The sequence below is a fragment of the Ciconia boyciana genome, chromosome 3 (genome assembly GCF_034638445.1).
Source record: "Ciconia boyciana chromosome 3, ASM3463844v1, whole genome shotgun sequence".
NCBI lineage: Eukaryota > Metazoa > Chordata > Aves > Ciconiiformes > Ciconiidae > Ciconia > Ciconia boyciana.
In genome coordinates, this window is record NC_132936.1 from 82594076 (window position 1) to 82616271 (window position 22196).

The 22196-nt window shown below is 43.6% G+C and overlaps 1 protein-coding gene across 1 annotated transcript in view; it reads left to right on the forward strand.

Annotated features, from left to right (window-relative positions):
- Positions 1–6408: 6408 nt before the first annotated feature.
- Positions 6409–22196, forward strand: part of ABCB10 (ATP binding cassette subfamily B member 10) — a 28283-nt gene continuing 12495 nt past the window's right edge. Inside the window, exons 1-5 of the mRNA XM_072856330.1 lie at positions 6409–6986; positions 17043–17243; positions 17586–17788; positions 19492–19626; positions 21273–21419. Coding sequence (XP_072712431.1) covers positions 6626–6986; positions 17043–17243; positions 17586–17788; positions 19492–19626; positions 21273–21419 — 1047 coding nt within the window. The 5' untranslated portion in view covers positions 6409–6625. The remainder of the gene's footprint in view (positions 6987–17042; positions 17244–17585; positions 17789–19491; positions 19627–21272; positions 21420–22196) is intronic.

Below are 22196 nucleotides of genomic sequence, written 5' to 3' on the forward strand. Positions count from 1 at the left end.
TACTGTTTGTTGGTTTTTTGGGGGGGGTTTTATAGTAGACCTCCAGAGCTGCAAGCTATGTATCTGCAATAGCCGCTGATGGATTTAGTTTCCACTAATTTTGTCTCATCCCTTTTATTAATCAGCTATATACTTGTAGCTTCCACAGTTTGCTGCAGCAAGAAGTTCTACACCTTGATTTTATGAGGGGGGAAAGTATTTCCTTGTTTTTGACATCCATTACCTGATAATTTTGTTCTGTTCCCTAACCTCTTGAATTCATGAAGGCGATGAACAGTGAAACACCCTTTCAAAAGGTGTCAGGTAGTGCAGGCCACAGTAAACATAGACAAAGGTGAGGTACAAGTCCATGCTTAGTCACTGAATACTGATGAAAGGAAAGGGTATTTGCAATAATAAACTGCTACACCCATTCACAGGTCTATATTCAAGTTGCCCTTCCCACTTTTAATACCGGCATCTCCTGAGCAGCTTGCTGACACACTGTTCAGTCTTAACTTCCTGAACAGTGAAGTTCATCCTATTCCTCCCCATTCTGGTTCCTTTGTGAAAAAGCTGTCTCTTACAAGTGTCTTTTAAGTCTAAAAACATTTTACAGAAATGATATTTCCATTAACAGATCCTTCGGGTTCTCCAAGAAAAATACAAAGTACTTCAGGCCATTTTGCTAACCTCGTTTCAACTGTGGCTGACTTTGTTAGTTCTCCAGGCTCAGTGGGTTCTTCAACAAAGTCCTGAAATGGCCTTCCTTCTGAGTGGTGTCTAGTTGCTCGTGGTGAGCCAGGCTCTAAAACTGTACCATTACAAGACACCAATGTGACAGTTAATTTAACTGCCTGGATGTCCTTTGCCAAAGGCTATCCTGTCATGCTGCACGTTAGCTATGGGGTTTTTTTAAAAGTACTGGATAGGAGCCCAAGCTGACTGAAAATAACTCAACAATGCTTACAACGCTCAATGTATTTCAAGTACAAAATACTGGTAAAATTTGTCTCTGGACTGGTAATCTTTTTTTAACAATTTTAAACATGCATCTGGCTTTCTGTTTTCTGGACACTGCTATACAACAGCACTGAGTAGCAGTTGTACAGAGAAGGTGGTACATTCTAAGAGCCCAGTTTAAGACAAGGCATTATCCACTGTGTCTGTCATCCTGCAGAAATATTCTCTTGGGACAGTGAAATCCTTGAACAAGGCAGCTGTGGAAACTATTTCTATAACTTGATATCATAGGTGTTACTTTATAACTAAAACATGCATCCTGTTTTCAAACAGGAGAAGGGATCAGCTGCATTAAGCTGAGGGTTAGGCCAGGAAGACGTCTTTTTCAGAAGACTGCTTTATTGGTAGCCCTGCTTTCCTACCTACCTTTGCAGTTCCATTTAGAGTAAATTGTCTTCTCTTTGCACGGGTTTGTGATTGTCAGTGAAGCCATGATCCTCTATGACAAGCCTGGTAACAAAAATATTTTAGCATATACAGCCAGCCAGGGGATCAGCTAAGAACAGGACTTTATGATGTTTGGTGCTGTACAAGCATATCAGCACATGGGCAGTGCTCCTCTGACACTTTGCCTGAGAACAGGAGGAAGAAACTCCATCTGAATCCCTCTACCTCGCTGTCAAAGGGAGGAGGTGTACCAGTATTGCTACCCCAGCTCTGGAGAATGGGAGGGGAGGTGGCGCAGAAGCTATGAGTGTCAGGGCACTAGACTAGGATTGTGATGGTTCTATTTCCACTTCTATTTCTTTGCTATCACTTCTTCCTCCCACCCAGTAGTGATGCTTCTGTTCACACTGCTACACATCAAGCAACGCCACCAACTCCAGCAGCTTTGGTAGGGTAGCAGGGCTGGTCAGGCAGCTTGTTGAAATAATCAAGCTGCCTTCCTTGCTTGTAAATTGCCTGTAAATATTTCCTTAATCAAGCCTGGGTTTTGGTTTCTTTTGGTTTTTGTGTTTGGGTTTTTTTTCCCCCTGTGGCTTAAAATTGTTTAACAGAGGTAGGCTGTAGCATACTGAACTACCTGTTTCCATCTGAGAGAAGCCTTTGATCCTGTGATATTCTTTAGGATATTTGGGGGATATCCTGACACACACACCCCCTGATTTGGAAGGTGCCAGATCAGACTCTACTTTCTCTTTTACACTTAGGCAAGTGGGCTACCTAGACAGCAGTGAGTGCCATAGCCCTATCTGGTGGCACAGCAATGCTCCCGCTGAAGCATCCAAAGGCTGGGGTTGCACATGAGTCTCAGGAAGTTCCTAAAAGCAATAGATAGAGAAGTAGGTGGACACTAAGGGGAACAAGGCTGCTAGATAACAAACCACCCTTGCCAGAAGGAGTTTCTTCGTTTCTGGACAGCAGTGATAGTACCTGTCCACTCTGATGTCTGCCTTAGGCCAGCTCTGGACCTGGCTTTGCAATAGCTAGTGATGCTTTGTAGTTCATGGAGAGGGAAAGGACAGTGCAATTAAGGGCACAAACTGCTGTGTCCTTGCTGCAGTGATAAACTGGGGTCATGCTGTAAGACAACCCCAGACGAACTAGTGCCAACCACATCTGGAGGATGGCCATTTGTCTGGCATCCAGAAAAGCACAGCAAAACTCGTGTAAAGACAACTTGCCCTTTAGAACTAGCACAAATCTTTCCAGAGCTGCATGTAGTTCAACACCAGAAAGCAGCCAAGCCCAAACTATTAACTCAGGCATCCCGAGGTCTGGAGTTGTAAGTGCACATGCGATTTTGTAGTATTTTAGGTTAACATATCACAACTTCAACCCATTGCTGGAGTTGAAACGAGGAATGTTTGCACAGCTTTTGCTCATTTTTTTTTGTATCGGTGAGCAGCTTAGCTGGAGACTTATGTGCTGGGCTGCTGTTGCTTTTGCCATTTTTGTTTAAGGCAATAGCAGAGCAATCCACATGTGGTAAACAAACTGGAAAAGAACAGCCAGAATTTTAGGCGCTCTCTTCCCTCCTGGCAACTCCACTCCACTAGTGCAAATATTTCATGACCACTTGGGATGACTGTATAACCATCTGTGAGTTTGGGGGTGGTTGTGTTTTTTTACACAATTTTTTTTTCCCAGAAGCAAAGCTGAAAGCAAACTGGAACGTAAAGCTCTGCTGCATCTAAACTTCTCATCACCTTTGCCAGTCAGATCTCCTTGTCCTGGAGAGGTAGGGGGTGCTTGGCTTTCTCTTTTTTTTTTTTTTAATTACTTAGCCATAATTATTTATTACTTCTCCAAAGTCTCTCAAGAGAAAACATCCTGTGCTCTCCATCAGCCCTCATCCTGCAGCCAGTGCAGGAAACACACAAGTGCAGAGAACCTGCCTTCCTGAAGCACTGTTTGTGTCTGTATGGATTGTTTTGTTACAAGCACATAGTGCTTCTTACCTGCAAAACTGTATTGAGAGATCACCTCATGCATCTCGGTGACATCTACGTGCAGGGATGCCAGAGCCCCAGCCTGCACGCCTCGCTACTTGACCTGCGTGTGCTCCTCTGGCTCGGGTGCACTGTGCACCTGGCAGTGGGAACTGCATGCTTCAAGCAGGTTTAATTTAACGATGGAGATGTTTCACTTGCCTTCAAATGGCACTGCGAAAGAACATGTATTGTGGGATTTCAGTGTTCTGTGTTGCTTTTGTACTGTTTGCTTCGCTCGATGCAAAGGCTTTTGTCCTGCAGTGCCCGGTTGTTTCTCCTTGCAGATGCAGATCAGGCTGCAAAACTATTTCAGTATCACGCAATAACTAAATATAAATTTAGTATTTGCAGCTCAATCTACAACATGTAACCCCATCATCCTTCATACACCCTTATCAGATAACCAGGGGACAGCACAGGCTGGGCAAGACAGCCTGCAGCACCTGAAGCTTTTCTGGAGGACGTAAACTCTCATCTCTGCAAACTTTCCTGAGTGTGCCCTTCTCGCAGCACTTGCACCTGCCTCCCTTTCACCTGTATCCCCCCCTGCATTCACTGGGTTTCCCCTCCGCACCTTCCAGTGCCCCGCAGGGGAAGGGGGCCTGGGCTGTGGCAGGTTTGGCAATAGCCCCGGCCCTCAGTATTTCCCCCAGGTCAGAGGGTGGCTTTCTGTACTGTGTCCCAGACCCCAATTAATCCCCAGCCCCTGGAGATGTGGGGCGGCCAGCCTGAGGCTGGTGTGGGGGACACGCTGTGTCCCCGTGGCCACAGGGAACACTGCTGGCCCCCAGGGAGCAGCTCCTCACAGGCCACAACCAGCTCAACTAACCATCCTTCCTATTAAAAAAATCTTATGTTACTGGGTCTTTCCCCCTTTTACAGGCTATCTCACACAGTTTTGCTCCAAAAAACCCCTCTGTTCAGGAAACGCGGCTTTGGTCGGCCCAGGGCCGCCTAAGGGCGCTGACCGGGCCCGCTCCTCGGCCGCGGGAGGCGGCAACGCGCTGCGCTGCCTTTTCAAACGGGCAGCGAGTTAACCAGAAACACTGAAACCGCCCTAAACCTGGGGTCGGGCGGGAGTTCAGGTCAAGACTCCCCCCCACCCGCCCCTCACGGGCCGGCGGGCGGGGCGGCTCCGCGCAGGGCGAGGCCGAGGCCGAGGTCTCTTCCCCTAAGGCCGCGCCGGGCCGGCACAGGGCGGGCGGGCGGCTCGGCTCGGCTCGGCTCAGGCTCGGCTCCGCCCCGCCCCGCCCCGTCCCGCCAGTTTCGATGCTCGCCCCATGGATCGATTGGTTGCGCCTCTGTTTCGAGGGCATCTCGGGGAAGTCGAGAGCGCCAGAAACGTCCCCCAGGTGTTCTGCGGGGGGAAGCGGCGTGAAAAACCGCCTCATGCTCCGCCTGGCGCGGGTGCCGGGCGGCGTCCTGCCCCCTGGCGGGCCGCCGCGGCGCGGGGCGCTGAGGGGAAGGCGCTGCGGCCCGTCCCTAACGGAAACGTTGGGCGAAGCCTTAATTAAAAAGCGAGGCGTTGCTCGCCGGGGGCTAGTGAAGGCTCTGCCTCTGGCGCCCGTGGGGCAGCGCTCCCCCAGGGGCACCGCTCCCAGAGGCCTCTTGTGAAGCAGGGTCAGCGATGGCCTGAACACCCCTTGGCATGCCTCTGCCTGACGCGGGTCGCCCCGGGCCTTGGTGCTGGCCTCGGCAGCCAAGAGCTGGCCTTGGTGTTCTGCTGTCCAGGGGCTTTGTTCACTTTGGTTCTGTGAGGCACCTCAAGCGCTGCAAAACGATCACGGGATTTTGCTTAAATATACAGTTCTCCCTCGCAGCCTCAAAGGACAGCATTCTAAAGGGCAGGAAGGCCGGGTGTGAGAAAGGAGGAAAACCAAACATCTCTGGTGAGGCTGCCGTGCCGCTGCTCTCACAGCATGGGTCTCAAAATGTTTCAGCCGTTACCTGAGGGCTGCGAGGAAGGTTTATGCTAATTTACTCAAATATCAAGGGAAACAGCTCCACCAAGGTGGTGGTTTTCCCAGGATGAGGCTCCATCCCTCAGCACGCTCGCTGGGTGTGCTAAGCGCTCTATTTCCCTAAATACTGGGAATTTGGCTGTATCATTTGTGGTAGCGAAAGACTGCATTTGTGTTTCCTCCTGATGTTTTAATACAATTTTACTCATTTGCAGACTTTAAAGCATGGTTGTTCAAATAGTGCTCTTGCAAACCAAATCTTACGAGCTGATAACTAATTCACAAAGATGCTTGACTGAAAATTTTAAAAGTAAAGGGCAGGTATCCCTATACCGGGCTCCTCAGTGGGGAAAATAGGGCAGCAGGGGCAGTTCCCTGCTCTGGCTTCCAGTACTGCACAGGCTCAGGAAAGCTGCATCCCCAGGGACTCAGCGTCATTTTCTTACATCAGGGTTAGGGGCAGCAGGTTCTTTGGAAAATGGCTTGTACCCTGAGCGGTAACATGTGAAGAAAACAGTAACAATGAGGGGCTGTTCATATGGATCCTGTAGCCTCTAGGCCGACTGTGGGCATGTAAGGCCTGGTCATATGGATCCCGTAGCCGCCAGCCTGAGCATGGGGTTGGGCACACGGTGTCTCTGAAAGGCTGGAGCTCTCCTCTGGCTGGAGAGTTTCTCTTGTCCAGACCAAGACCAAACCCATGGACAGAGGCAGGATGCGCTGTGGATGCAGGCTACCAAGGCCTGATGGCCAGCCCGAGATGGCCTCCCCTGGCCTGGGAGGGAGGAAGAGGGGAAGGGGGCAAACTGCCTCTCGAGGCAGGGTCCAGGCGAAGCAGCGCAGAGTCCCCCCTTCCTTCTCCCGGGGTCGGGTGCCTCAGCCCCCGGCCCCCTCCCAGGTGGGACCCTGCCGTCACCGAGCAGGGCAGACTCGGGCGCCATTTCGGCGGGCCCCGGCGCCATCCCCTCCCCGGGCCGGGCGGCGGCAGAGGGCGCTGGGTGGGGGCCGAGGCGCGGCCCGGTGACCGGGAGGAGGCCGACAAGCGCAGCCTTATCAGCGCGCCGCAGGCCGCCTCGGGCCCGGGCCGCCGCGGGTTCCCGGCTGCCGGCCCATGGGCGGCGGTGGCGGCTCGGAGGCGCCTCCTCCTGCCGCAGACCCGCGCGGCGGGGACCGGCTGCAGCAGCAGCAGCGCCGCCGCTGCCGCCTCGGCTCCGCCGTGCCGGCCGCATGGCGGGCTACGCGCCGCGCCTGCCCTGGCTGCTGCCGCTGCTGCGGCGGGCGGCGCCGCCCCCCTGGGCTCGGGCCGCCGGTGGGGCCGCAGGTCTCCGCGCCCCGCCGCGCCCGGCCAGCAGGTGCGGGACGCCCACCCCGCCGCTGCTGCTGCTGCCGCCGCCGGGCGCGCCGTGCTGCCGCCGCCGCCGCCTCCTCCTCCTCCCGCCCGCAGCGGGGGGCAGCGCCCCGCGCTCCCTGAGCGCCGCCGCGGGCGCGGAGCCGCCGGCGCCGCCGCGGGGGGCTGCCGGCGCCCCGCCGCGCTTCGAGGCTCGGAGGCTGCTGGCCCTGGCGCACCCCGAGCGTTGGAGACTGACAGGTACCGGCCGCGGCCCGGGGCTGCCTCGCCGCCGCGCCGGGGGCCGCCCTGGGGCTTTGTCCGAGCGGGGAGGGGGCGGCGGGGCGCCGCGGCCGCGCGGGGCTCCCCTCGCCCCGCCCGGCGGGTCTCCCGGGGCCGAGGCGCGCAGCCTGGGTGGGGGTCCCGCCCCGCCGCCTGCCCACGGCGCGGAGGGCGCTGCCCGGGGGGCGCAGCCCGGAGCGGCCCGCGGCCGGGGTGAAGGAGAAGGTCGTGTTTCCCTCCCGAACCAGCGCCTCTGGTAGCATCAGAGCACAACGGGAAATCTTTAAGCGAGCATTTGATACGTGTAAAAAGCTAAAAACATGCCTTGTCCCCCCCTTCCCCCTCCCCCCCTCTTAATTTGTTGTTGTTTTGAAGGGAAGGCAAAAGTTTTGGAAGTTGCAGAACTCTCTGTTTTGCGAGTAGTGTTGGTTAATGTCTCTTTGCCTGTTCAATGCTGGCTTCACAAGCAGCCTGCAATGAACTCGGGCATGAGACTATATGGAATGAAGTAAAAAGGGCAATCCTAAGTTTTTTTAAAAAAATTTATTAGATAAATCGGAGTTCTGTCTCCCAAGAATTTCCTGCCTCGAACTTTCGTAAGTTGTTTGGAAAATGATTTATTTATTCATTTTTAGTGTCTGTATGGTGAAGTCAAACACCATGGTTGTATAAATTGCACCCTTAACGAGTGATATTATCTACAAAGAGTAGAAACAAACTTTTCTTGATACTGCTTCTCATGGGGATAATAGTATAATAGTTGTTAGTAAGAAAACAATATCAAATCATTATGTGGTTTGGTTTTTTTAAAAGCACCTTTACTGGTGGACAGCATACGTGCTATCATGGCAGTGTGAGGCCTGTAGGCCTTTGCAAAAACTTGGGTACTTCCCATGGAATGGGTAAAAGGTGTTCGAGAGAAAAGAGGTGAGGTAATTACACTTACATAAAGAGGTGGTTTTAGGAATTATGAAATACTTTGTAACTATCCAAAAATCTCGTACAGAGCTTCATTACATGTTGGCATTACATAGACAAAATAATTTGGATCCAAATGAATTTTTATAAGAAATTAGAAGTATTTCTATGCTGTGAACACCTGTTTTATGCAGCTAATACCACTATCTTGGTTGTGCGGAATAAAAGCAGGGGAAAATTGATGAGACAGGGCTGGATGGAGAGGAGAAAAGGTATAATGTTCAGTAAGGCTTCAGTCTTGCTCAGGATTATTTTTCTTCATTGGCTTATGGACTAAAAAGTAAAAAGCCCTTTGCCAGTAACTAGTGTTCAGGCTATTCAGATCTTGGTGAAGAAGTGAATATCTGATCAGATAGATTACCTGCTGATTTTACAACAAAGTTCTTTGTTTTTCCCATTGAAGTTGAAACAAATAAATCAGTTATTTTAAGGATGGCTTTTAGGAGCCAAAGGCACCTAACTAACTGAGAACTTGATTTAGTTCACTTTACCGGGCACTTGCTGTCGGCTTATTTATCACAGGCAGGGTACGGTATACTTGTTTGTAATTGTGTTTTAAAATAGGGCTAAGTATCCTTAATCTGTGCAGTCTGCTGATGATTTTATCTAAGTAAATCAACTATCAGAGTTACTAAAAATCAGCTACATGCAGTTTTGTCTTTTGAGATAACAACATGGTCTGAATTAAAAGTTGTTGTGTTGTATCTTTTTTTAAAACTTGATAATATCAAATCATGAGGATGGAAAAGATACGCAAATGTAATAACCGCTTTTCAGCGTTCTGTTGGTCGTGGTTCTGGGAGAGGAGTAAATTTATGTAAAATTTTTCTTCTTTATTGACACCCTACTTAAGGGAAACCTTTTGTTGCCAAGTGTTAATTAGGTGGGAGGATGGAACAGCTAACAAGGAAAATACTTTGGGTCATTATAGAGTGCAGGAATAACAAATATGGGTAAAATGCCTTGTAGGTGGTTGTAGGGAAATCACATCTGCCCATTGTATCTAAAATATGTTAAAATATGTTGCATTTTGTTCCTGTTGCATCTTTGTACTGAGAAACTAGTCCTTAAAAACTCAGTATCTCTGTTTTTCCTGCATTCAAAGAAAGAGGAAGGTTAATGGTTTCACTGTATGAAACAATGAACCTAGGGTAAAACATTTAATTTCCTCTTCAAGTCCATATAAATCGTAAGCAAATGCTGTGGGATATCTTCAGAGGCTTTACAGGTGCAGTTTTGTTTTGCAAGAAAGTTGAGCTCTTCCAGATCTTTTGCATTTTATATAACCAGTAGTTGGTAACATAGGTGCATAGCATTACTACTGTAAAGTGATACATACCTTTTCTGGGATTCCATATAGCATGGGTCATGATATTCTGCTCGTTGCAGTTGTGTATTGAAATTCACGGTCACAGAAGATGAAGTAGATGCAGTGATGACAGTGGAGGCCTGGGGAGCAGAGGATGATAATTTGTGAGGAAGTTGAGGAAGACTAGGATCAGCCATCTTGGTGCAGTGGGGAAATGGTGTCAGCTGAGGAGGTGCAGATACAGAGGTGAAGGTGACCTGCTCCAGTTGTGACTGACACCAAAAGAGATGGTTGCATCTTGTTTTACGCAGGGCCTCTTCACCATCTGCTGGCTCAGGAAGAAGTGGTGTGCTCTGGCCAGGAGTTGCAGTGCGCTGGCACACGGCACTTTGTGCAACGCTCTTCTCCCAGAAGGAGGTTCTGACCCTCAGGAGGCTCTTAGGAATGAAAATAAATGTACCAAATATCATACTGTCCAAAAAAAAAGGATCAGTGTAATATGTTCCATGGTTCATCTTCAGTTACTTCTGGAGCTGGGTAGAGCTGTGAATATATTTTAAACAGGACATGTGTGTTAAATTTTGTTGCTTTTATTAAAAGAGGTAAAAAGATGGCTAAATACCATGATGGGAATTTACTCTGTTAGTGGCCACAGTTGTGTGTAGTGAAATTAGGAGTTTGTAAATTCTGTAATACCTCCCAGATTTAACAAAGGAGGGAAGTCATTTTAGGAATTTTTTGGCTCATCCTGTGCAGTCAGGTCAGGTAAACCTGTGTTTTCAGTTAAGTTCAATTCCCACGGAAGAGGACAGGGCCATTGTTGAAATTATAAAATCCTGCTGTGTGTGCAAGGCCACAAAAATGCCTTTTCAAAATGATCCCTTTTATTTCCTCCTCCTTCCTTGTTTCTGCCTGTGAGAAACTGTCTGTTGCACTTTATCCAAACCACACTCGAAGGAAACAATAGTTCTATTGAATTTTAAAGTAAGCACAAGGAACTCTAAAATTTTTAATCCAATAGCAAAGTGTGCCCTTTCCTGTATAACACTTACTGTTATGTGCACTGAGTCAAAGTAAGAAGGTTTGGTTTGTACGCAGGTCTTCTCTAGAGATGTGCAAGAGATGTTATTTCATAAGTTTTATTTTAGAATTTTGGGCATAATTTGTAATAGCTGTTTTCCTTTAACTTAGAATTTGCCATTAAATCAGAAGAGCACTGCCTTATTCATAATCTGATTTTTCTGTACTTTGAAGTTACACCAGGTGATGCACTTTCTCGTTCTTGACTGAGCAATACTGGATTGCTGTAGATTTATCCTTTGTAGTTTCTTATAAGGAATAAACCCCTATTAAAACAGTACTTAAAGAAAAGCAATTAAAAAAAAAAAGTTATACCTAAGACTACCTGAATTTTTTAGGTATATTCTTTGTAACGTAGTTCAGAAACTATTTTAATAATTCCTTTGATTGGGGATGATTGAGGTAGTGAGCAACTTGATTTTTTTGTTGTACAAGATGCAGATAGAAATGTAGAACACATTAGCTGTGAGTATTGCTACTAGAAAGTCATGCTTTTGGTTATTTTTACTTGTACAAGCTGACATTTCTTATGTTAAGTACTTGAGTAGGAGTAGCTTTGAAAACTTCAGTTATTTTAGGAAATTAAATCAGGCAGATAATGTGTTTAGTTTGTAGAAACATTTAAATGGTTTAATTTTTAAACTTTTGTTCTTCCAAGCTTTGTAGCATGAGTTTGAACGCCAGCAAGCAATCCGTGCACTGTTAAGGATATGCTTTTCCTCCCTCCATTTAAAAATTAATTAAAAGTCAGACAAGTGGCATCTCTCTGAAAAATGAGTTTTCATATACCCATTCAAACCTTGACAGTAAGTCAAATTAATTCTGTAGTGTGCATAATGGGAAGGGAGCTAGTGGGAGCAGAGGGGGGGGCTTACAGGCACTAGAATACCCTTCTCTTTGGAATGTGGTTTGAACCCCAGTCTTGTAAATCTTGCTGTTTCTGTGCTGTCACCCCATAGCTGGGACATTCCTGGCCAAAATTTGGGTTCACCTCTCAAGTCCATGTACGTGGCCACTGTTTTTTGTTACTGTATTCAGTTACTGTAAATTGGTTCCGCTCATCTAAAAGCAACTCAACAACCACACTTAACTTGAATTTTCTGAAGGCAATTCTTGTGGTTTTAAAATCGTAATTGCTATATGTATGGTATATACAGGGGTAACTTACTGATTGTTTTCTCATGTGCAGTGGGCCTTTTGTAGAAATCAGATAGGCTACATGCGGGTTTTTTGTTGTTTCCCCCCTAGTTTTTCTTCTGATTTTGTCGGTATTTGCTATGAAGCTTACAAAAGGTCCAAGCAGCCTTGTAGCTGTATCACAAAAAGTTTGCTTTTCTGTGGCTAGTTGGTGACAGCTCCTGATTTCAAATTGTTGGTGAACTGTTAATGAAGTTGTTTAGGTAAGACATTGCAGAAGCAGCAGCTGCTGAACAGTTAGGTGCTTACCACTTAAATTTCTCTGGGGAATGTTTTTGCTGCACTATTTGTGTAAATTTTGAAGACAGAAGGAATAATAGCTAGATTGGTCTGACATAAAGACTGTCTTCTGTACAAGATAAATACAAACAAGTTAAATGCTTTAATTTTAAACGCATGGTAAAAAAAAGGAGTTGTACTCTCTCTTGGGTTTGGGTGTCTTAAAAACACTAGCTTGTGGTACTGTTTGTATTGATAATAACAAATTGTAAAATAGAGATACCATCTTTCTTAAGATAAAGTGAAGATACTTGCTTACAGTCAGAGTCAAGCCTCCATCTTTGCTTTCAAGTGAAGGTTTTGCACAGCTCTGCATAGGCCTTCCGTCAGGCTGTGTGCCTTGCTACCTCTTCCTCCTTCTCTCCTGTGCAAAGAGTCAGTCTTACTTGCTCTTCCCTTTCTTGGGCTTCCTCAAATCACTGTGTTCTGCTCTGCCTGGAAGGACACTTCTGTTGAATATCTTCTCTGAAACCTCTTCTGACAAACCCTCTATAGCCTACTCTGCAAAGGCTCCTTGGTGTTTTCTTTGCTCCATAGCAAAGGACTCCTGGCAGGTCTGTCCTGTTTGATCATAGGAGCCTCACTGAGGAGCTACGGAGGGTGATTTCTGTCAGTCCTGAACACCTCATGACTCAAAGAGCAGGCTTTGTTCAAGGCGATAGACTTCTTCTGTAAGTTGCGTTGTGTAAATGTTCTGAGCACGAGGGATGCCACCAGCCAATACTCTGGGGCTTGCTCCTGTGCTGGTATCTCCCTGTGCCCTCCAAACCCTGGACATTCATCTTGTTCTTGAGATACTATCTCAAAGGTATTGCCTGTCTCTCTTGTTTGATTCTGTCCCACAGCAATTTTCTGCAACAGTTAATTTCTCCGAACTATTTTATAATCCTGGTCAGTCAGATGACCCACAGTATGCCAGCCTTTTCATGAGCTGTCTTGAAGGTATTTTCAGTAAGTTGTGCGACTGTATTGTTGTTGTACCAAAGAAAACAGTCTTTGCCATTTGGAAACCTGAACTGCTCTTTCATCCTTAAAAAAAATAACAAAAGAAAAGAAAAAACACCACACATTCAATAACAACATCAAACTGTCTATAGACTACTCCTATAAACATTTTCTAAAAACTGTGGTCATCACTGGGAATAGTAACTTGCAAGATTCAATATATTGACAATACCTGCAAATTAACGTAACTTCACTCAAAAAACTAGCAGCTTTCCAAAATGCACCAGGAATGCAGTATACAACAGTGCTGTCAGACACGCGCTGTACTTTTTTCTGAGCGCAGTATTACAGTTGTTCTAAGTAATGTAAGGAGGGTGATTCTAAAAGGTTCTTCTTGCATAATAATAGGTGCAGTCCAGATATCGTGTATGAATTTACTTTAACACAGAAAGAAAACCACACCAGTCGTACCTAACCTAGAACTATACAGAACATCCTTAAGTGCTTAACGTGTACTCTGGAAGAAGATTCTATCTTGAAATAAATATTTGCAGAACTGACTCTTTGCAGGGTTGATACCAGTCCTTCAGCCAATCCAAAACAAATTCCTTGTGGGCCAGGATTCACCAAATGGAAATGGACTTTACCTAACCAACAAATATAACACTTATCAGTGCATCTTTCTACAGTAAAAGAACAACTGAAGAGCCTGATCCCCGTGCACATGCATCATAGAATACAGTAGACTTTATTCATCACTCCAAATGCACTTGTGGAAATTCAGTGTTATTCTAATATACAGTGAGTTTTTTAGCTTAAAACTGCACAGATAACTGGTAAAGGACAGACGTTCTCGGTTACTGGTAGAAGAGTACTTCTCACAAATCCAAAGCTTGCTTTCTGACTTGCCAGCCCTGATCTTCAAATAAAACCAGTAAAATACTTAAAAGATTCTGGGAGGTAACATTCATAACCTTACTGAATAGTGAAAACTAGGTCCTGTGTCCTGTTGCTGTGATACCATGCACTGCTAAACATCATCATTACCTCATTTTTCTGTCCTTCATCCCTGATTGGCTTGAATGATCTTAATTCATCTGAGGTCAAATCTTTATGTGTTTGTGTTTAAAATAGCCCTTCCCCCAACAGGCTTGCCAGCCATTTTTTGGCTTTATACTTTTCCACATACTGTACTGGGTGAGAAGGATGCTTTGGTAAGGACCAGCAAAATTAGAAATGTTTGTTCTCTTGATGATGTTCTTCCATGTAGAAAATTGGTTTATGACTCTTTGGAGTCACTTAGTCCTTGTTCTGAAGAGAGGTTTCTGATAGCTCTGCCTAGTTATTGCTTGTAAATGTCCTGGTTTATCAGTTGGTGACCAATTCCTTGCCCCTGAATACATCTACTATGAAATGAAGTTGCCGATCTGCTGTGAAGAAGCAAGCCCACGTTAGCCTTAACAGAGAGCACATTGATCTCAGTAGTGATAAAGGTATCACTTTGTGCAGTGATCTGGATATCTGTGCAAGTAGACAAGCAGAATATTTGCCTAACATTAACAAGAGGACTGCTCAGCTGCTGCTGGAGACAGCTTGCCTTGTCTTTGCTTCTGTTGCCACTTCGATGTAGCCCTGGTTTTATAAATGGTCCATTGATCTGCCTCACATTTTCATTATTTTCATCTCATAGCCTACAAAACAGATTTACTCTAAAAAAAATAAAGCTTCCAAAATACACTCTTTTGTCTGACATCATTTTCTGGGTAACAGAGTAAGCTATGTGAAACTAATACTATAAAGTTTACTCTGACCTTTTTTCTGTCAGTAACAACCTTCAGCGTCACTGAAATGTCATCATATCTGGTTGCTGAACGCCTTGTACTCCTCCCTTTAGCCAGTTATGACAATGACAGCTCTTCTTTGGGGAGATAGAATGAGTGTTTGCTGATTGCTATTTCTTCAATTAGTCAACAGTTTAAAACAAAAAAAAGAGCAACAGCCTGGCATCTGTGCTATTTTCTAGTTGTTCTGCTGGTATAATCAAAGTGTGAGTTTCAAATAGGGAACCTTATTTTGCATGTGATTTGTGATTAAATTAATATAGACGAGTATACTGCTTAAGGGGAAAATTAAAAGTGACATCTAGATTATATAAGCTTTCATCTTCAGGACTGCATTGTTCCAATATATTATTGAAACTTTGTTTAATGTTTAAGTAGTTTAGTAGTCTTCTGTTCGCTTTGTGTACTAGTATTTGCTTTTAGTTCAGTTAAGGCTGCTGGAAGTAATTACAGTGAAACCTATGCTAGTTTGAATGAAGGAGAGCTGAAGGTAAATCCAAGCCAGGAAGGCTGTACCGCTAGACAGAGACATAGGAGATTTTTAGCCATACAGTCCTCTTCCTTCAATGAATATTTATATGTGGAGTTGTCCAGTTCCATCCATAACTGAGAAATTGGCTGGACTAGTGGAGACTGAGCTGCCATGCAGCACTGTGCTTATAAGCAATGCTTTTGGCCATCTCCAGCTGCCTTACAGACCAGCTTTTCCTGACAGGAGGTGACCTGGCTTTTGTTCGATTCCCACCCCCCCCTGCTGCTTCACAGCTTAAATACACCAATGCAGCCAGCCTGTTAATAAGGTCACTCATTCTTAGGAAGTTTTAGCTAGTAAATAATATGCTTGTGAGATGTGCCTGTGGCATGGATCACATAAGTTTGCAGCAGTAAGTCTTTCCCTTTCTACTCTGGCTTCTTATAGTTTCTATAGCTTCAAGTTAAAGATCTGAGTCCTTTATCTTTAATGTGCTTGCTGGCCTGAGTGTAACACAACAGAATGATCGCGAACAAATCTTGACGAAGAAGCGCAGGCAGCAAGTTGGACACAACAGCAAGGATAAAGCTTGTTTGGGCAGTGTGTGGAGCTCTCCCAGGGCTGCTCTGGGGCACTGCAGTGAAGGTGCAGGAAGTGTTTGCTTCAGGTGGTGGCAAGTATGCATTTTTTTGTACCTTGAATTCTTCATCATAAATGCACAGCTGTATTTACACTTCAAGTACAAACTGAAACAAAGCTTTCCACGTGTATGTGGAGGTGGTAAGAGGCATCAAACCATCTGTGACAGATGTTAGAAATACTGCTTACAGCAGTGCACTGCTGGGAGACTCTCTGCTGTTTTCATCATAGAAGTGATACAAGAAGCTCAGTAGAATGGAACTAAAACTCAGGCAACTTCACGACTTTCAGTACAGTGTCTTTTTGCCTTTAAAGGCATTACCTGCTAATAGTTTTGTAGCGATCCTATGAATGGTTGCTTTAAGTGTGGGGTTGACTGTTGGAAAATTATGCTGTATAAATGGTATTGTTTGTTGTGGTTCAGTGGTTTTCATATCAAGTTTGTTCAGTTTTCAATTAAGAGGGGTTTTTTCTAGTTCTCAGCCTTCCAAGCTTGGCTTGCCGTTTCAGAATCAAGCTGTGTTCTCGGCTCAAGAAATTTCTTTGCACGTTAAAGTTCAAAAGGCTGAGTCTTGGTCCAGTGCGATTTTTCATACTCTGTGATACAGCTTCAAACAGTTACACAGGTTGTTCCATGGGTGATCTTGCAACTGGAATTCAAGAGCTCTGCTCATCAGCATACTTCTATTCAAACTTATGCTATTTTTCTTCTAGACCAGCAATAGTAAAGAATAAAACAAAACAAATGTATATAAATTTTGCCAGTCAAGAATAAATCAAATGGGTTTTTTTGCTTGTTTGGGTTTTTTTCCAAATAAAATTGCATGTGTTAGACAGTTCTCAGATCAGATCTTTACTTCAGTCTATTGCTATCTCAGAAATACAGTTGGAAGCTTTGTTATGGTAGCAAGCATGCATAATAAAAACCAAACCAAACAGGAGTGAAGGATTGCATGAGAGAGATGGAAGACTTGCTAACTGTGAATGCTCTCTAAGGATGACATCTGTGAAGAGTTAACTCCGTCGGGTGGTGGTGGGGAAGGTTACACAAGAGAAGCAATTCCAGGAGTGTGATTGTATACAGAGGCTTTCAGGATCTTAAAATGTGCCTTGCCTGAGTTAATTTATGCAGTGACTTAAAATGTCCTGTTCAGAACTGGGCCTAAAAGAATCCTGATTATTTAATGCTGACACTTGCAAGCTTAATAGAAATTTCAAGTGAAAAATTATTTCATGTGTACTATTAATGATCTTGCAAATTCAGAATAATTTTCCTTTTTCTTGTTGATTTGCAGCTGCTGTTGGCTTTCTGGCAGTTTCCAGTGTCATTACCATGTCAGCCCCTTTCTTTCTGGGTAAAGTTATTGACGTTATTTATACGAATCCCAGTGAAGACTTCATTGACAGCCTGACCAGCCTGTGTGCCTTGCTGAGTGGAATCTTTTTATGTGGTGCGGCTGCTAATGCTACTCGCGTCTACCTCATGCAGACTGCAGGTAAAAACAGAAGCAAAAAGTGCTACTGAGAGTCATCTTTTTTCACACAGTCAGGATATCTAATGATCTGAAATAAATTCTTGGCACTAGCTGAGAGATCCTGTTGAAATCAGTAGCTTTTTTTTACCAGATCAAAGGTCAGCTACTAGTGCAAAGATAAGTATGCTGGAATAATTGTTCATTTTTATTTACTCTTAGGTGACATCTTAAAGCTCACTATCTTCTGGTATATTAAAACTCTGTAATGTGACTTGTTCAGTACTGCATAATCCTGTGCTTTTTATATTGTCGGTGTCTGTGTAGTCTTGTGTGCCATGCTTGACTGACTTCTGTTTCTGACAGGACAAAGAATTGTGAAACGTTTGAGAACAACCATGTTCTCCTCTATTCTGAAGCAAGAAACTGCTTTCTTTGACAAGACCAGAACAGGAGAGCTGATAAACCGCTTATCTTCAGATACAGCCCTCTTGGGCCGTTCAGTGACTGAAAACCTTTCAGATGGGCTCAGGGCAGGAGCACAGGCATCTGTGGGGGTTGGAATGATGGTATGGTAGTCTCTTCCCCGCTTGTCACTTCTTGTAGTTTCAAGTTTGTTTCAGTTCTGTTAGGTAATGTGATTCAGTCCAGAAACTGTTGTGTGATCTTGGATACAAGTGTATTTCACTGGTTATCCATGTACTGCATTGCAATAGATGATGTGCCTGTAGCCACTTGATGTTTACTCAAAAGCCAAAATATGGAGAATGAGGGTTTGAAATGAACTGCTGTTGCTGCCTGAATTTATCAAGCAAAGTATAGTAGGCAAATAGCTTAACTGTATTCTTACTGAAGATATTAAAATCAGTGCTAGCGTTCCCATGTTTGTAGGTAAAATAGGGTGTGAAGGGCCTGATGTAAAAGTCATTGAAGTTGGTTGATTCTGGTTAAGGCCTAGGTGAGCAAAGGCAGCACTGAATATCAAATTACTGCTGAGGATTTTTACAACGAGTGTTAGTCTTTCTGCTTTAGTCTGTCAGTAAAGAATATATTTAGGTAGGAAGCGTGTTAATGAAGGCTTCAGTGCAGTGCATCAGTTAATATTCCTTGGTGGTCATTTGATTTATATAAAAATCTGACTTCCCTTGATGTTTTTTGTGGCATTAATTTTTTTTATGCTTATCTGAGAAAAGATACATTGGTGGCAATTATCTTGTTATTTTAGATAATTTAAGATAATTATCTATCTAAAAAATGAAAGTAATTTGTGCTGTCTACTTGGAGTTAAAAACAGATAGCAAAAAGTCTCCTCATAAAAATAAGCTTCCAAGATGGATGTTATTAGAAACTGTTAAGAGTTTCCACTATGAAGCTTTAAAGCTTTAATACTTTGTCACTGATACGAATTACGGCTTTCTGTATTTATCTAAGCAAATAGAGTCTAAGGTTTTATCTTACCGTAGATTAACTAGAATAACTTTATATAAGGCATTCTGCTCAAAAATGCTGCCATGATGCAGTGTTAAAAGGTGGAGTATAAAAGCTTGCCCAGAAAGAAGAGATTATTATGAAATAATGATAAAGCCTATCAATTAAGTTGATTTTGAATTTTTCTGAAGATTTTTCTGTTTTCAGTACAGAAAGCAAGATGAAATGAAAACACATTAGATCTAATTTCAATACATCTTACGAAAAGAACCTATTTAGGGAGCTTTGATGATGATTGTTACGAGTGATAAGGTTTTGCAACAGTAAATTAAATCCATTATTCCAGGTTATGAGCATTTGTGGGTGCTAGGGAGCACTGGTGACTCCATCTGTTCCTCAGTTACCCAGAACTAGTGTGCGATATTTCTCTACTCAAACTTTCTGTATTACACCAAGTATTTACAAGTTGTGAAAGTGCTTTAGAAACTATATAATAGCTTATGTCTTTCAGCATCCCCAAGAGATTTCCTGGTAGGCCTGTTTACTGGCAGGTTAAGATACTTAGCTAAGACCACACAGTGAACCAGTGAGAAAGCTAGAAATGAAATCCAGACCCCTGTGCTTATAATCCTTTGTTCTAACCGTGGGATACATTCCCCAAATGCTGTGGAGGAATGGATATTTTGCCTGGAATAAATAAAACATGATAAATGAAAGCATGGCAGTACTAAATTACAATCCTACTAGTTTTAGAAAACTCTAGCGAGGGGAGTTGCACTTCAGTACTCCAGTAGGTTATTTTTAATCTGAATGCTAACCCCTGACACATACCTTTTTCTTCTAGTTTTTTGTGTCACCTAGCTTTGCTGCATTTGTTCTGAGCGTTGTGCCACCCTTGGCTGTCCTGGCTGTCATTTATGGAAGATACTTGCGAAAACTTACTAAAATGACGCAAGACTCTCTTGCAGAAGCAACACAGGTAATCTTTTAATAGATGCTTTCTGGTTAACTTCAAAGTTGCTCTAGTGTATTTAGGTTAATATCTCTGAAGTACAGATCTTATGAAGATAATTGTCCTGTTCATTGCCCTAAGCCATGCTGAGCCTGTACAGTATGCACGTTTTGCACCTGAACAGTATGAAAGGTAAACTTCAGTAACACTTACTCATAGATGTCAAAAACAACCACGCTTTGTAAAGAGCATGTCCATAACAATATCATGTGGAGGTACCAGGCCTTCAGAATTTGGAAATGTAGGAAAGGATAAGGAGGTTAGGCTTTAGCTGTGTGAGAGCATAAAGAAATCAGCCTATGAAGTCCTGTGTAATTTGGTACCTAGGTTTGAAAAACACTTTCTTTGGACTATGGTTATGAGTTTGAAGCCATCAGAAACATCCTAGATAGATCTGTCTTTCAAGAAAACTTTGCTAGCAACTCCTTCTCTGGAATGAATCCTTGACGTTTGATCTTATTGTCAGCTTTTTATGAGGCTTGACATTTTTTAAACTTTTCTGGGCATCTCAGCACATACCCAGATATTTGGGAGGAAAGTAGAGGAAGCTGTTGTTTCTAAAGAGGCTGTCGTAGAGGGGCCTTCGTTTGCTGACTGCGCTGAAATATTATAAAGCACTACCAGAGAAATACTAGTGATGGTGACCTTTTTCTCACAGGCTGAGGGTGGGGAATCATCATTAAAATGGACAGAAATATAATTAGGAAAGACCTAGTTAAAATAGCCACGGTTGTCAGCTGTTTTAAACTTGGAATGTCCTATGTAGGACTTCTGCAAATTGACTGTGCGGAAGGAAGATTAGCCTTCTTCTGTTTATCTTCCTCATCCTGTGTTGAAGAGAAGCTCATGCCTTTGTAAACTAGGTGTGGGACTTCACATGAACAAGCAATTTTAGTGTTCCATTCAAATTTTCAGGTTGAATGGGGGATGGAAGGAGGAGAATTACATTTTTATATAGTATTTTTACTCATGAAAGGGGGCTTTGTTTTTTGTAAGACCATCACAGTGTTTATTAACAACTTCAGTCTAATTGGTTACAACCGAGGTAATTTTACAATTAATACTTTGCTATTTAGAAGTTAAAATAAAATACTGAGTTGAAATGGGACATTAGTAGTTGAACTAAATTAATTCCCAGTGTTGCTTTGATGAAATGAGTGGAATTGTTTCAGGAAATAACTGCAGGCTTTCTTGCATGATTTAGTGTAGAATAGAATATTATTTATTTTTCCCCTTCCCATGTTGTTACTGCAAGTTATTGTGAATAGTAATTTTCTTATGTGTGTTGTTCACATCAAATTAAGGGGTTTTTTTTAACCCTAGTTTTGTAGGGTTAAAAAAGGTAACCCTTCTTTCTCTGCTAACACTTAAGTCAGGGCAATCTCGGAGTTCTTTTTAAACTGCCTGGGCATGCAGTTTACTTTTAACTCAATAGAATTTAAAAAAAAGTGGGGGGTAAAGGGAGGAGGCATGAGAAATTTTCCAGTGGTATCCAAAGGAATGTATTTGGAGATTAGTGTAGTGATACTGGTTTAACTTTCAAATGTTCTGTAATTTGAACATTCCAAATCGTGTGTCTGTGTGTATTTGTTTTGTTCTTTTCTTTAATGTAGTTAGCCGAAGAGCGTATTGGAAACATAAGAACAGTTCGAGCTTTTGGGCAAGAAGTGGCTGAAATGAAGAAGTATACAAATAAAGTTGATTATGTGCTACAGCTGGCTAAAAAAGAGGCACTAGCTCGGGCAGGCTTCTTTGGAGCAGTAAGTATATTTTGATGAAAGTAAACTAACCATGTTATGCCAATTGTCAATTATTTTAAAATTCATGAGGATACTTATAAGTCTGCAAATAAATGATTTGAGTGTAAATTGAACCTACATGAAACTGTGGGAAGACTGGACTTAAATCAGTCTAAATTGCTGTGAAACTGCACCTCAAGATACAGTGGTAAGATAAAGCCAGTTTAAGTCTCTATTTTTGCCCCACACCCCATAGCTTGGTACTATTTATCTGAGCCCATACCTCCTATTCAGGGAACTAAACCAGTGGAAACCTTCCCCCACCCTTAGCATTTTACAGGTTTGGCTTCCTGATGAGATGAGCATCAATGCAGAGGAAGCTGGGGAGCATGCAGGTGGGGGAGGGAGAGTGGGATTGCATTTTTCCATAACAGCTTGCAGTGAGTTTGCTTAATAGTATTCTAAAACTGCAATGTAACTGCAGACTGTCAACCTTCTCCTTTAATGATGGTTGAGAATAGTGTTTGGTGTTCCTTTCCATCTTGGGGAATGAGGTAAAAAAAAAAAAAAAAAAAAAGGGTTGCTGGCTTTTTGAACACTTGTTGGATAGCACAGTGTAGTGCCACTGAAAAGTCTGGCTGGCTGTTGGCTTGTTTTGCTTTAGAATTGGTTTTGTTCAAATTTAACTCAGTCTTCTCAAAATCTATATACCCATAGTATGGGAATTCTTTTATTAGAAATAAAATCCTGAAACAATGTTTAGAGGATGAAGTTTAAGATGTATGTGACAATCTGCCT